The 16,074-nt window shown below is 39.3% G+C and overlaps 1 protein-coding gene across 6 annotated transcripts in view; it reads right to left on the bottom strand.

The window, feature by feature from the left end:
* AKAP6 (A-kinase anchoring protein 6) overlaps window positions 1-16,074 on the bottom strand; it is a 471,560-nt gene that overhangs the window by 196,828 nt on the left and 258,658 nt on the right. For 5 of the 6 annotated variants that reach the window (XM_059723036.1, XM_059723037.1, XM_059723034.1 and 2 more), the window contains one exon: window positions 15,443-15,609. In XM_059723036.1, the coding sequence (XP_059579019.1) occupies window positions 15,443-15,609 (167 nt within the window). The remainder of the gene's footprint in view (window positions 1-15,442; window positions 15,610-16,074) is intronic. The other variant, XM_059723040.1, reaches the window with a different exon arrangement.

The following is a 16,074-nucleotide window of genomic DNA, read 5'->3' as shown; positions in this document are numbered from 1 at the left end:
TAATGCCTATTTTAGCACCCAGTTGCTGTTTAACAGATTAGTTTAGAACACTAGGAAAATCTGTGCCAAAGCTCCCACCCTAGAAGTGTTCTGCCAACTATACAATAGCACAAGGCATTGAAGACTGAATAAGATTTAAAATACAGGATGTCTAAATAGATTTTGCCTTCAAACATTTGTTTTACCTGATTTCCCTTTTGTGACCACCCCAGTAGAGAATACTTGTTTTATGTATACTGCTGAGGCTAGAACTGAAAGATTCTACAGATAAAACATTGCTATAAGATGTTGTTCTGAAAGACTAAAATACAAACTGAACTGAGAGGAAAAAGCCAAAATGCTACTCAATCAGACAGAATTTAAAAGTAATTAAAATATTTTAAAAAGAATAATGTGAAGAACATAAAATTTATCTTTATCTAACAGTATCTTTGTTCACATCAATGTTCCTTTTGTTCTCTATTACACATTTAATCATTCTTAGACATCCTTAACAGCAAAAACTCAAATACTGAACTGCTAATTAAACACAGTAATATTTATAAGGTGTTAGTTTATTTTGCAGATATGAACACTTAATTTAATGCACAAGTACAATGAAAGTAAAAAATCTTTTTAAAAGATCAACACAGTGCCATGTCAGTCACTATTCAGTGGAAAAAAAGAAATGCTTTCTGTTTTCAGTACCTCAATATTATTTCAATAAAATGACAGAGACAGAATGCTTGTAATAGAAGCAACAATCTTTTTAGTAATGACAACTGACAATGGCATCCATGCTAAGTTGCCATTTTAAAATTACATGAATCTTAGGGGATTGTGTCAAAAGAGGAAAACTAGCCTTGAGCTTTTTAAACAAGATTTCTAAAAAAACAAATAAGGCTTAAAATACTGTGGAACAGGCTGCAGTCCAGCACCAAAAGAGAAAGCATTTCAGTACATGAAGCAAGATGGGTTTACTGCACTGAAGAGGTAATGCTAACAGAGGTAATTAGTATGAGAATAATGAGTAAAATTGTGCTGCTACTACCTGCAGCCAGAAAAGGCAAAATAAGCTGTGGAAGAGAAAGTAAAAAAAACAACAACTTCTGTCTCTTACACAAATATATCTCAGTAATCCAAACTGTTTATATACTATGGTAATGGACAGGCTTCAGAGAGTTTAGTTAAACATCCAAAAGTTCACATGCTTATTTGAACTTATTTGGACCTTTTTGCTTTGGAAATCAAGCATGGCATTTCCCAAGGACACGCTTTCAAACAAGCTTGCCAGTAACTTCTGGTTCTGTCTGGGTAATGAACATTGTGAGAAGAGGTCCTTCCCACCATGCTGCTTTACTCAGATTTCACCTTTGCTCCTGGTGAAATCAAGCAGCAGCCAGGAGGTACTGAGGGGCTGTAAATTAAAGTGTTAACTGACAGATTTGGAATACAAGTATTTATATTCAAGTAGGTCTTTATTTTATGCAAACTGGCCATCCCATCCCTCTCACTGTTAGGTAGTTGGTGGAGGTGGCTAGGTTACTTCTTATTTATTTACTTTGAATGTAGCTCCATCAATTTCTGCTACAGTTAGTTTTCATTTAAAAAAGAGATTGTTTTTCTCCCTTTTTTGATTGTGAAGATGGGTTTCAGAACATGTAGGGCCAATACACAGCTGAGCCTGCTAACTCACCTCCATACTCACTAAACTTCCTTTAATTTCTGATTTTAAATAGGGATGTAAACATGGAAGAGAAAAGCGAGACAAAGAGAGAGAGAGTACACTCATGTGAGTAGCAGGGAAGGGAAATGACCAATAGATTCTCTGGGACCCCACCAAATATCTGGAGCATATAGGCCCCTACACCAAGAAATATCAAGGGTTGTACTAGTAGCTGTAGAATGGTAAAGCAACTTAAATGAACAAAGCTCCTGTCTTTTCTCTGTCAGTTCATCTTGAATACACTGCACGGCACCCATTTACTCAGGCTTCATGCAACAGATTTCAAGATCTGGCCTAAAAGAGGCATGAACTACAAGTATTCATCTCAATCAAATATTACCTCTACAGACTAACAATATTTGAAAGGCAGTACTTTATTTTACTGCTTATAACCTTAACTGAAATGTGCAGCTATTCTGTGACAAGAGTGTGAAACTGTACATAGAGTTTGCTTACAGTAATACCATTTCCCACAATCCTGCCTACAATATTACTTGGGAAAATACCATCCACTAAAATAATATATAATACATAAAGATAAAATGACGTCAATATTATGAAGAGGAAAGGAAGGGAAACAGACACAAAGGCTAGGGACAGACATTACACATAAACTGGTTTCAGTGATCATAAACTGGTTCAAACATGTAACAGAACAGATGCTCAGTACACACAAACCAGTTTGAAAATGGCTGAAGGCAGTTTGAGATAAACCTGGCTGAATGTAGTATCAGACTGATTTTGCTCAAACCACAACCCAGACCCCTTGCTGGTTTAAGACAAACCTGACTTTCCCAGCATCTCGGCATGCTCTCTGGGCTGGGTGGGGCTCTCTGCTCCACAGCAGAGCTGGCCCCTCCCCTCTGATCCCTGGCTGGAGCTCCTAAAGAGACTGCAGGTACATCAGGGTCTGCATGGCTTCCCCCTGCCCTACCCCACCCCCCTCACTCCATATTATCAACAGATGCATGCACTGAATACCCACCCCACTCCTTGCCTCAGAGTGCAAGCAGGGGACTGGGGGCTGGCAGTACTCCTGCACCTTGAGCAGCCAGCAGGGGAAAGCCTGGGATGGTGCAGGCAGACCTCCCTAATCAGAGGTCCTGCCTGGGCCTGGCCATACCCCCCCCCAGCTCAGCACTCTGGAAAGGAAAGGAGGGCTGCTCTAGCACCCCCATGCTTTTAATCTGAACTACTGCAGGCATATATGCATGCATTTTCTCAGAGAGAATGTCTGTCTGGTTACAAACCGGTTCAGCCTCGCTGGGTTAAACTAACCTGCAAAGATGGAATCAATTCAGGATCAAGCTTTTTGAATGTCTGTCCCTAGCCAAGAAGGCTAGAAATGAAACAATAGCATGGTTTGAACATTCCTAGTTTTATCCTACAATCAATAAGAAAGAGTCTCCATGATACACGCAATGTGTGTGTATGCACATGTATGTGTATGTATGCGTGTGTATACATGTGTGCATACATATGCATATGATCCACATTACACGCACATTATACACACATATAACGGGCCCAATCCAAAAATGATTGAAAGACGTCAGTGGGAGTTTGGCTGAATAAAGCTTTCAATACTTCTGGTTTACTTCTCTCTGTGAAATTATAGTAGCTTAATATACTTTAAGAGTTTCTAGATAATAGTTGTTCAAAGATTCAAACAGCATTTTGATAAAATTTGCCTCTTGGGGTATATGTCAATTTAAAAATTTCTTCTCATCAAGTTCTCAGTTTTACTTGATCTCTGTGGAGTGATTTAGATTTAAAATATCTTTCAAACTCAACTTGGTCTATATTGAAATACAAGATGGTCTCCTTATTCTTAGAGTAAGAAATTATCCTACCTTTGCAGCTAAAATGTTTATGGAAACTGATTCTATCCTTTATTTAAAGTGTTACTCTGGTCTCCTGTAAAGAGTCAATATTTGCCACAAATAACTGGACCTGGAATAGGTATCATGTATAATTATAAAAGGAGGGTAACAAATACTTGCGGTAGCTTAGAATGCTCCAAGTTATTTCCACAGAAAACGGATGTCTTCCTGTGATAATTATTAGGAATTATTGATTTTTTAAAAAATTACTACTGTTTTATATCCTGATAGTCATAGTATCAACAACATTATTAGGAGACAGGCACTGAGTTACAATAGACAGCTGCAGGAACTCAGGCTTTCAGAGCATGATTTTGTAAGTTTTATTACTAGGAACTAGTTTAATGGACCAGACAGTGAGGTTTCATTTAGATTAAATGGAAATCTTTAGGACTATGATTTCGGCGTGTTAAGAAATATTTTATTAAAATGAGTTCTGATCCAACCCCCCCCCACCTTGATAGTATGGAATCCCTAACATTTCTAATAGATCTGGGGACAAATGATTAACTCCAGTGAACTAAACTGGGGGCCAGAGCTTCATAACTACGACTTCAAGGACACAATTTTATAGAAAACTAAAAAAGATATTTTATTTCACTGGCAGTATAAACCCGTCTTCACAAGGCCTCATATAATGCAAGGGGGGGGGGGGAGATAGGTATGCTTTTTCCCCCTCTCTTATCCCACTACAAACTCTAAGCTGTTTAGCCTCATTTCCTTCTCCTTCAGAAGAGGGCCTTAGATATGAAGAAAACTATTGCCTGCTAACAGGCACAGGTCCATTTATGAAGAATAAATGGATTCTGTATCTAGGCAGCAAATATGACAGACAGAAACTGACCTTAAATATCACAGTTTTAATTTTGGCTATAAACAGATATTACATTTGACTCAGAATTGATTATCTTGGGATTTGACCCAAATTAAAACTGATGCAGCACAGTCCTTTACTCATACTACTTTTTAAAGCTGCATTGTTTTTCTTTCACTAGTAGGTAGTCAGGGAAAGCACACAGCCTGATGGGCTTCTCTCTAGAATGAACCACAATAAATGTACAACAAAATGTCCTGGGAAAAGCTTTAGTGCATTTTATCTGACACACTTCACAGGGCCTTGAAGTGGGATAATGGACATATACATCTGTATGGTCCTGGGAAAAAAAGCTTTGTTCCATGACAAATGCAATGTCTGTTTATACCCTTAGATCAGGGGTGGGTGATTATTTGGGATGGAGGGTCACTTAAAGGCTAGGGACAGACATTACACAAACCAGCTTAAGTGATCAGAAACTGGTTTAAACTTGTAACAGAATAGATGTTCAATGCACATAAACCAGCTTGAGAATGTCTGAAACTGGTTTGAGATAAACCTGGTTGAGTGTAGTATCAAACTTAACTGATTTGGCTCAAACCAGTTTATACAATGTCTGTCCCAGACCCCTTGCTGGTTTAAGATAAACCAGACACCCCACAGAATCCCGGCATGCTCTCTGGGCTGGGTGGGGCTCTCTGCTCCACAGCAGAGCTGGCCCCTCCCCTGGCTACAGCTCTAGAGACTGAGGGCTGCTCCCCGCCTCCCCTCACCACTCACTGCTAAGCAGGAATTCCCACCTCCTCTCTGCCTTTCTGAGGGAGTATCTGTGTATTAGCTAACAGACCACATGCTGGCTATGGTCTGTGCTGAATCAAGAGGTAGACTCAACAGGCAGAATCAACAAGTAGCTGTAGTAGTAATGTCCCTCTGTTGTTTTCTTAATGGGGTGATAAACACAGTGTTTATCACCCCGTTAAGAAAACAACAGAGGGACATTACCAGCTACCTGTTGATTCTGCCTGTGGATTCTACCTGCTGATTCAGCATGGACCATAGCCAGAACGTGGTATGTAAGCTAATAAACAGACACCTCTCTGGAAGGCAGAGGGGAGCAGGGAATTCCTGCTTAGCAGGAAGTGGTGAGGGGGAGGGGAAGAGCAGCCCAGTCTATGGAGCCACAGCCACCGAGCAGAGGGGAGGGGCCAGCCCTGCTGTGAAGCAGAGAGCCCCACCCAGCCCAGAGAGCATACAGGGATGCCAGGGGAGTCTGATTTAACTTAAACGAGCAAAGAATCTGGGACAGACACTGCATAAACTGGTTTGATCCAAATCAGTTAAAGTTTGATACTACATTCAACCAGGTTTATCTCAAACCAGTTTCAGCCATTTTCAAACTGGTTTATGTGCACTGAGCATCTGCTCTTTTACAGGTTTAAACCAGTTTCTGATCACTTAAGCTGGTTTATGTATAATGTCTTTCCCTAGCCTAAGAGTCCTATTCCGTGTAGGTGCCTGACACCAGTTCATTTCACCAGTTCATAGGCGGTCAGGGTGTTTGGGAAATTATTTGATTTACAGCATCTCTTGCAAAATCCTGCCTTCTAATTAAAAAAACTGGAAAGTAATTTTTTACCCCTAGAGTAAGAGATAGAGTATTGACTTCTGACCCAAAGGATATGGGAAGGGGTCAATTTGCAGCTTCCAGCTATGAATTTGGCCTACTGACTCTTTTGGTCAAATGTTGTAAAGCTTAAAACTTACATTCTTTCCAATCTAGGTCTAAATTAAAGCATTCTGACAAAAACTGCTGTTCAGAGAATTCAAATTCCTGGCATATTCCAGTAAGGACCAGGCAGAAGGCAAGGCAGAGTAGTACCTTAGAGCCCCTTTGTGAGATCCTTTTAAGGGTGCTGTGGCATGCTGCACAATATTAGCAAAATAAGCCCAAAAATTTCAAATAGGAATCCAGTGTCAAAAACATTTACGACCTGTTGTGGTCTCTCTGGGTGCTCCAGGACATGTGTGGACATTTGGTTCCCTGGGGACAACTAGCAGTGCTGCACATTGCCAGCACTGGGCTGGCCCCAGCAGGCTTACACAGGGTTCTGGGGGCCTCCTGGGGCAGTAGCTGCTGAGATCCTGCTGGGTGGAGCCTGGTCGGCAGATGCAGTGCACCTCCGGATGGCCCAGCTCCGCTTTTGAACAGTCCATGCTGCTTGAGCATGAGCTGTTCTGTTTTGTTTTTTTAATTTGTTGGTATTTTTTATATCCAGGGGTCAAAAAAACCCACAGGAAAAAAAAAAAAAACTGAAGCAGGGCAAGCTTGGGCATCATGCCCTTGCAGTGTGGAGAACTGGATTGTGTGGTATATGGTGGTGCAAATGTATTTGTGGCGCCACATATCACATGACTGCGCTCATCTGGATGCACCCTCTGAGTTTTTTGCAATAGAAGAATTGCTCTATTATTTTTTCACAGGCCAAAAAAAGAAGAGAGTGTGAAAGCTAAGGATTACAGGGGTGTAGGTTGTAGCTGTGTATTGCTGTTGAGTTTGGCTTCTGTCTTTTTCATGTTATACAGTTTCTATTTCAAACGGCTGAATTCAATATCTTCCATGTTATAGGGGTGTAGGTTAGCATTTTCCAAGGGGTGTCTTGAGTCTAAAAAGCCTTAGAACTATAATTTTACTGGTCTATAGTACACCGCTTACAGAGAACTGTGTAACTTTGATTCTGTTGCAGGCTTTTTGAATGTCTGTACCTAACCTTAGAGACTAACTGGTTCAGAGACATAAGCTTTCATAAGCAATAGCTTACTTTTCCAGCTGCTATGGACCTTGCCTTCTGCCTTACTACAAACTAATGTGGTGAAATACCTCTCTACTAAGGATCAGTTCACCTAAGATCAGAATTAAAAAAGAATGAGAGAGCGAGAGAGAGAGAGAGCGTGAGAAAGAGTGAGTTTTGGTGGTTCTCTGGTGAATAGATGGTAAACTATTCATGCTGTTATTTATACAATAGATCCTTTTTATATTGTTTTCCTGTAGATATTTAAGAGAGTCATTCTCTAATTGTAAGACTACCTGGTTTCTTTGGTCTCACATATAGTTTTGAATGCTATTGTTTACCTAAAAGACAATTACTTAAGTAACACATGATGAAATGATAGGAAAGGTATAGAAATGCACTTTTTTTAGTAAGAAAACCCTTTTTCCAATTAGCGCTCTTCTGCTAATGAATTTGATGTATTGAAGGAGGAGAATATCAAGTTAAATCAGTAACATTCCTAAAAATCCAAACTTTTATTTCTGTCCACACTCCCAACACCCCATCAGATGTCGTTGTCACTGTTATGCAATCTCCTCCTGCCTAGACTTCATGACAATTGCCATCTCATTCTTTACAGATCCATTGAAAACACTGCTATAGCAAAGTATATGGAACAGACTTGTTTCTGTCCCGTCCAGTCTCACCAAGTTAGAATAAATCCCATCACTGTATCTCACTACTCCATAATTTTGTAATAGAGTCTTCCCTTATTTTCTGCCTTTGAAATGTTTTGACACTGATGCTATCCTCCCTTGCTTACTTGTCTGCTTATTCCAAATGGACCTTTGGGTTTTCTTTTTTCACACTCTCTCAAATAGTTGGGAAAGACACTATGCTTTCTTTCAAATCTATTCTCAGGCTCGATTTCTGGTGTGACAAGGGTGAATCACCCTTACATATGTTTTTCTTACAACCTCCCCGCCTCTACTGAAGTGGCCAACTTGAAACCATGTAGTAGTGCTCATCACTAGTATATATAAACATTAATTTGATTTTCTGTTTTCTTAGTCGCCTCTCCCCAGGCCTTCCTGATTCTTTGTTACATCTACTTGTTATACTGAAACTTAAAAAGTTTGCAAATTCTTCAAGGCTCTCTTCTATTCTACTTCTGTACAGCACATGGCATAAAGGGCTATAATTGTGACTAGTGCCTTTATATACTACAATACCAATAGTACCAGCCAGGTTTCTTACAAGCTTTTGTCTACTGGTTTACAGAATGATTGCATGATTGACAGACATTCTTACATTACTTGCTTTTTCACCCCTTGACCTACTGATCCCTGGATCAAGCCCTACCATGGATGCTGACAGTTGAGAAACACTGTAATGTCACATCTTAGAAATGTCTGAAAACAAAGAATCTTTGATTTGGAGCAGCTGATCTTGACAAAAATAGTAACCAAGGTGACATATTCTTTGTTCATATGGCAGAATTAAAAGTTTGGAGTTTTTTTTCATTGTAAAGTGAGATATTCATGGTCCCAAGAAAATATTTAATATTATATTTAGGATTCTGAGAGAGTTAGAATTAGAGCTTACTATTACATAAGTGACTTACACCATTCAGAATGGTGAAAAAGAGTAGTACAGTCAATGCCTGTTAACAGGGCACTGACATGTTGCTGATGTTCCAATGCTCCTGAGTGGGTGTTGCAAATATAGAGAGTGTCATCAGAATATAATGCATAGGAAACATACCCCAGGGTTGTTGCTCTTACCAGATGTTGCTGCTAATGAGCATTGACTAAATTATGTTTATATATAGAGGGCACAATAAACTATTTATTACTTTTAAGAGTATGGAGTGATGGTACTAGTGTAAAACCTACTATTCTAAATGTAATTATGGGAAAATATGGATATTGTAGATATTTGGCGTGGGGTATTCAATGGAACACACAATTATTCCTTTCAACCCCAACTGTAAGCGCCTTTTCATCTGCAACTGAAAAGTAGTAACTTTTTGATAGTGGCTAATAACATATAATTCAAGAACAATGAGTTCTTCGCTTCAGTATTCCTTAATACTGACCAAGACAATCCCCCCCGCACCTTGAACAGAGACAGATGTTCAAAAGGTACCAGACTGCCAAAGGTTAGTGCTGACTTAGTTAAAGAGCACTTGGAAGGGCTGGATGGATACAAGTCAGCTGGCCCGGATGACCTCCATCCACAGGTGCTGAAGAAATTGGCCAGTGTCATTGGTGAGCCACTGGCACAGCTGTTTGAGCTCTCATGGTGCTCCGGACAGGTCCTTGAGGACTGGAAAAAGGCCAAAGTGGTGCCCATTTTTAAGAAGGGGAGAAGGGAGGAGCCAGGTAACTCCAGGCCATTTGGTCTTACCTCTATCCCTGGGAAAATACGAGGAAAAAAAATCAAAGAGTGTATTTGTGAAGGCCCAGTAGGGGAAATGATGCTGAATGGAAACCAGCACAGGTTCATCACTGGTAGATCCTGCCTAACAAACCTTACAGCCTTTTATGACCAGGTCACACACTGCCTGGACACAGGAGCAGAGACTGATGTCATCTACCTGGATTTTAGGAAGGCCTTCAACAGTTTTGCATCCTAGTCTCATAGGGAAGCTAACGGGCTGTGGAGTGGATGCCTTCACAGTCAGGTGGGTGGCTAACTGGCTTAGGGACCACACTCAGAGAGTGACGGTTGACGGGTCATTTTCAACCTGGAAGGAAGTGGGCAGTGGGGTCCCACAGGTTTCGGTCCTTGGGCCAGTACTATTTAATATCTTCATCAGTGATTTGGATGAGGGTGTGTTGAGCACCCTCTCCAAGTTCACAGATGATACCAAATTATGAGGCAAAGTTAATATACCACAGGGCAGGGAGCAGTTACAGGCCAACCTGGACAGGTTAGATCAATGGGTAGAATGTAATAGGATGCAATTCAACAAAGATAAATGTAAGGTACTCCACCTAGGAAGGAGGAATCCCCAGCACACCTACAGGTTGGGGGATGACCTCCTCAGCAGCTCAGAGGCTGAGGGAGATCTTGGAGTCATAGTTGACTCCAAGATGAACATGAGCCAGCAGTGCAACGAGGCCATCAACAAAGCCAATAGCACCTTGTCGTATTTTAGCAGATGCATGACCAACAGATTGAGGGAGGTGATGCTCCCCCTCTATGCAGCACTAGTCAGGCCACAGTTGGAGTACGGTGTCCAGTTTTGGGCGCCGCACTTCAAGAGGGACACGGAGGATCTGGAGAGGGTCCAGAGGAGGGCCACCTGCATGATTAGTGATCTCCATGAAAGACCCTACGAGGAGAGGTTGAGAGATCTGGATCTCTCCAGCCTATACAAAAGACGGCTGAGGGGTCACCTTGTGGCTGCCTATAAATTTATCAGGGGAGGACAACAGGGAATTGGGGATGTGCTGTTTACCAGAATGCCTCAGGGAGTAACTAGGAATAATGGGTGCAAACTAGCGGAGAGCAGATTTCGGTTAGACATTAGCAAGAAATTTTTTACAATAAGGGTGGCCAGAATCTGGAATGGGCTTCCAAGAGAGGTGGTGCTGTCACCTAACTTGGAAGTCTTCAAGAGGAGGTTTGACAATCACCTGGCTGGGGTCATCTGACCTGGTTCTCTTTCCTGCCAGGGGGAGGGGGTCGGACATGATGATCCATTGGGTCCCTTCTGACTTTATAATTTATGAATCTATGAATATAGTAGTTTTGTAAAGAAGAGAATGTTGTACTCAGCTGAGATTGCAAGGAAAATTGAGGTGGACAGATTGCAATTACAAAATCTCGGAGTTATGTTCAGGTCCTTTGTTTAATATTGTTTTTTTAAAGATGTCACATCTGACAGGACAGAGCTCTTGCACACCAGGATGGGACAGTGGTTCCTAGGGGGAACCTGAGAGGATCTAGGGGGATAGCACCCTCTGCTAAATGACCAAAACCACTTTCTCTAGCTTCTTTGTGTTCCAGGAACTGAGATCAGGAGCTGACCATAGAGCTAGCAGATACATGTACCAGAAATAGTCAGCAGCTATAAGATGGCAGAGGCTGAACAACCAAATTCCATCTCATTGTTTATTTTATATTTTTTACTGATGAAGGTATTGCTCTTCTAGTTCTCTTTATATTCCATGAATCTATCATCTTAGGATGTGGTGGAACTTATACCATTAATAGTCTATATGTACAGTATTTAATGTGGGGATGAGAGACTGTGTGACACCCAGTTTGGAAAGCCTAATTTTGTAAAATGTCCTGTGTGATTTAGTAAAATAGCATTAAGTGGAACAATCGCTTAGGCAGTATCTTTGGCACGTGTTATTCCCTCTTTGATAGAAGGAACTAATTCCAGGAAAAGGCAAGAAAGGCAGATCATACATACTGATGTTGTTGTTTGAAAATTTCAAAACACTGACTATTAAAGTATTATATGCACTAGCCCCATGCACTATAGGGTGACCTCATTTTTGTAATTAACAAACCAAGGTGTCTGTGTAAGATAAAACACTACATCCTGATCTCATCTACCTTATATCTGTTAACAACATGAAAGTTTATCTCAATAATGACTTACCTGCTTTTAAATAATAGAAAATTACCTGAAAATGATTGGTGTGGTATGTTGCTTTGCATATTATTATGGTATGTGCATAATACGTATTTTCAAAGAATAGGAAACTAGAGTTGCACTAAGGAAAAGCAAAATAGCTACTCACATATGTGACATCTTCCTATGCTGATAAGAGAAACCAAAAAAACCAAAAAAGTCACTCGCATATTCCTTATTATAATATTAGTTTTAAATGCTATGCCTATAGCAGTACGAATTGATAATCAGGACACATCACTATCTGTAAGGACTGTTTGTATTCTCCAGCTTACTTTTTCCCTGTTTTCTTAACCATTTTTCAAACATTAACAAACTGAGGAGAGATATGTTGTTCTTGATTACAAACATTACAATATTGGTCCCAACTATTTGGTCTGACTGTTATTACTAGGGGCCCGGATTTTTTCTTTTATTAGACCAGCTGTAAAGTTTGGATAAAATTAGACAAGCTTTCAAATGTAAAGCATTCTTTTCCAGAGCTGAAGGAGAAAAGCAAGTGTAACTGTCAAATATTTGGTATAAATTTAGTTATCCAACAACTCTTCACTTGGCCAGTAGGAGATAAAGTATCTCATGTTATTGCTCAGCAACCATTGTTCTTGTTGACTGCGGAGCAACACTGCTCCAACAAAAATCCTGTCTAATTCTCTTCTGCTAAGATGGTGATCCACCAGAATATGGCCAGTTAAAAAGCAGGTAACCTCAGACATTTCCCCAAGGAAGGAAAGCACAATAAAACATACACATGTATACCTTTCATTTCTAAATATTTTAGAAGTATTCATAGCTTTCACATCCATTTTCAGCAAAAGAGATGTACAGTCTGTTACTTTTACCAGTAGTTATGTCACATCACATTACTTGCTAAACTGTTACTTGTCACTTGTTAAACTGCAGTGCATAAGGTGCTTCTATTGTTTATTTTAAAATGTAAGTACTTTTCTACAAACAGCAAAGTAGAACATATAAGCCAATTTCTGTTTGATATGCTAGTTATGTGTTTGTTCTAAAAAAATACAAACTACAAAATACTACTAAGTACAGTTAGGGAAAGAAACTTCACCACCCTTAAAAGTGATTTTTAAGTATTGCTTTTTGTTTTATTTTTTATTTTCACAGTAAAAGGTCAGAGAGCAAGAGAGCAAGCGGGAGAGAGAGTGAAGGAGCGAGAGGGAGAGCAGGAGAGAGAGAGAGAGAGAGTGAGCGGGAGAGTGAATGGGAGAGAGAGTGGGAGAGAGAGCGGGACAGCATGAATGCAATGCATTTTTAGAGGCTAGTATTAAAAATATTTTGAAATCTCCCAAGTCCCCCATAGGATTCAGCATATACCAAAGCTGAGTTTCAGGTTATAAACTAATCATGGAACTGCCTTACAATAAAATGTATAATCTCATAAGTAATATCTGAATTCTTGAATGTGAATACTGACGATATATTTCTAGAACTGCACAATATCCCTTTTTCCCTCTCTCCCTCCCTCCCTCCCTCCCTTAGTTTGCTTTTATAAAAGACACCACAGTACTGGGAAAACACTTTTAAAAAGTCCTAGGGGAAAAAGTTTCGTACAGTCTTTGAAATTCCTCCCAATCCTATTTCTTTACAGATTTCTAAGACCAACCACTTACCTGCAGTCTCTGAAACAAGGTAAAAAAGAAAAATACCCCCTAGATATATTCCTTAGATTTTCTATTATGCTTTCCAGGTTCCCTGTGGCTTCTGAAGTAAATGTAAACCAAAATCTAGAGTTGTATTTCCTCTTATGTTTTAATTTTCACTAATTTTCTACTCTGAAGGAATAGATAACCTGAAGAGAGATTTTTCTGCTGCTTTAATTGTATTACCCATTGCCTGGTCACTTCATAAGGGGTTGTGACCTGTTGTAAGAAATAACCTGAAGCTTCTGTGCTTGGTGCTGGTGTAAGTTTGTTTTTAGATAGGACCAGAAGCAAGCACTGGTTTGAATTAGCACTTCCTGGTTAAACGGCAGATGACAAGGAGCTGTTCTCTCTCCATATAAATAATTAAGGATATTTGGTCAATTTAAATTATGTCCCTATACTTTTTTTTTCCTCTCCAAGTAAAGTATTTGAACTCTGCCACTTAAACCAAGGTTTTCTGTAATTTTCTTAGCAAAAAATAAAACAAAAACAACCCAAATCAACAAAAAAGAAGAAAAAAAAAGAAAAGAACCCAAGCTGAATTTCAGAATACTCTTTCTTATGTTTTAATTTTGGTGACGCATTTAGCCTTTGGCCATGGATGAGTCAATCTGTTCAGAGATAATGCAGTCAAATGAATATTGTTATATTATTCAGTACAAGGTCATATTATAGGAGGTGAAAACTTTTAACTCTGAGCTAGTCTGTTTATTTTAATGGACCTAACAATGAAATTGAGTTTTGCTCCACTGCCCACTACCCTACTAAAGGCCATATGACACAGGAGCTCTTCTCTCCAAGTCAGTGACTCAGGATATTAGGCCAGTCTGAACGTAAGAATATAGGTTTATTTCTTCACTCTTGTTTCATTTTTACTCTTGACTCCTCCTCCACCATCTTTAAGATGGTCCTCACAATGTACAGTTACAGCACAATATTAGTACCTGCACATTAAATTCATCTTCAACAATGCCAAGTATCACTCCACAAATTGGTCACTAAGAAATACTTAACACTACCACAAATTATTCTTTTACATCAGAATCCAAAAAGCTACTGATCATAACAGTCTCTGCTATGAAACAGATTCTCCCATGTGACAAGATGTTGTCAGTACTAGGCTATTCTTCTGCATACTTGTTACTTAAAATGAAAATTGGAGAGTCAGAGTGATTCTAAAACTAAATATGGTCCTGTTGTTGATAATAAAGCCACTTATGTTGTGTCATAAGTTCTTGGTATATGCAGCTCTCACATATTGAAGCAGAATGGATTTAAATTAGCCTTCATGGTGTTTAAAACAATCTTGCAAGTATCAAGTTGGGTGACTGGTAAATATAGCCATCTTTGATAATTAATGCATACCAAATGATTATAGATGCTGATACCTTATTTTTAGAGTACTTGTTGTATTCAGTACATGCACTATTATGGAGGGCTTAAACTCAGAGCAAAAAGATTTGTGGCAAAGCATATGACCTTCTTCCCACTACAATGGCCATTCCCTAATTAAGCAATGCATCTGATAGTCATTAACAGGAATGAGATAATGAATCACTTTCTCTCTTCTTTGTTAATTTGCTGTAACCAAGCGGCTAATGGATGTCAGAGCTGAGTGATTGCACTGATTATAGTGATTTATAGTTGCAACAAAACAATTTAAACCATTCTGATTATTCATGTTAAAGATGCTTTATGTTTTGTTTACTAAATGTTTTATGTCCCTTTCCTACCCCTCATGCTCCTCCACACACAGTGAAGAAGGCCTTCCTGGAAAACTTGAAAGTTTTTTAAAGCTTTTTTTTTGTTTCAGAGTAAGGCATTTCATTTTGTTTATAAAAAAAAAAGTTTACCCAGTAGAAATGAAAAGCCTTAGGGTGGAAAGAAAACTTCAGTGGTGCCTAGTTCAAAAGAAGACGGAAATAAGAGGAAATAAGGCAAACTTCAAGCCACTTACCTTGGGGCTCCCAGTCCCTTCCTCATTCTCTGCAGACACATCAGTAGCCAGTATCTCTGCTTTGATGATATCCAGAGCCCTAAGAATCCAGCTGTGTTGCCGTTTGATTTGTCTCTGTAGTTCCTTCCATTGACTTGCAATCATCTGCAACATGTCCTTCAGTCCTTCTCCAAAATGAGGGGGAAAAAGTGAAAGTTGTAAATTCAACTACATCTTTAAAGGCTTTAATAGGCTTTAAGCAAAGGGTTAGTAGGACATTTAAAAGAAAAAAAACACAGCACTCCTTTTAGTGTACTTAGAAATGAGACTAGAATTACTATGTTCATACTGTTAACAATACTATAGGGTCAAAGTATTTTAGACACAATGAGACAGCATGTTAAATTTTAATTATGCCTGAGCTCAGGATTTAAAGAAAAATAAAATCTCACAGAACCAATGATTTATAAAGTCATGGAGAAAACCACAGAACTGCCTCTACCCTTCCTATTATCTCTTTTCTGGTCTTAAGTAAAGAAAAAATAATAACCAGGACATATATAATTTTTGCTTCCTACTTATTTTCAGTGTTTTGTTTTATTATTTTCTAACTATATTACAGCGTACACTGCTCATGTAGTGTATAGCTCTGA

The sequence above is a fragment of the Alligator mississippiensis genome, chromosome 2 (genome assembly GCF_030867095.1).
Source record: "Alligator mississippiensis isolate rAllMis1 chromosome 2, rAllMis1, whole genome shotgun sequence".
Lineage (NCBI taxonomy): Eukaryota > Metazoa > Chordata > Crocodylia > Alligatoridae > Alligator > Alligator mississippiensis.
The sequence above is the reverse complement of the archived record's forward strand: the minus strand, read 5'-3'. Positions and strand labels throughout refer to the sequence as shown.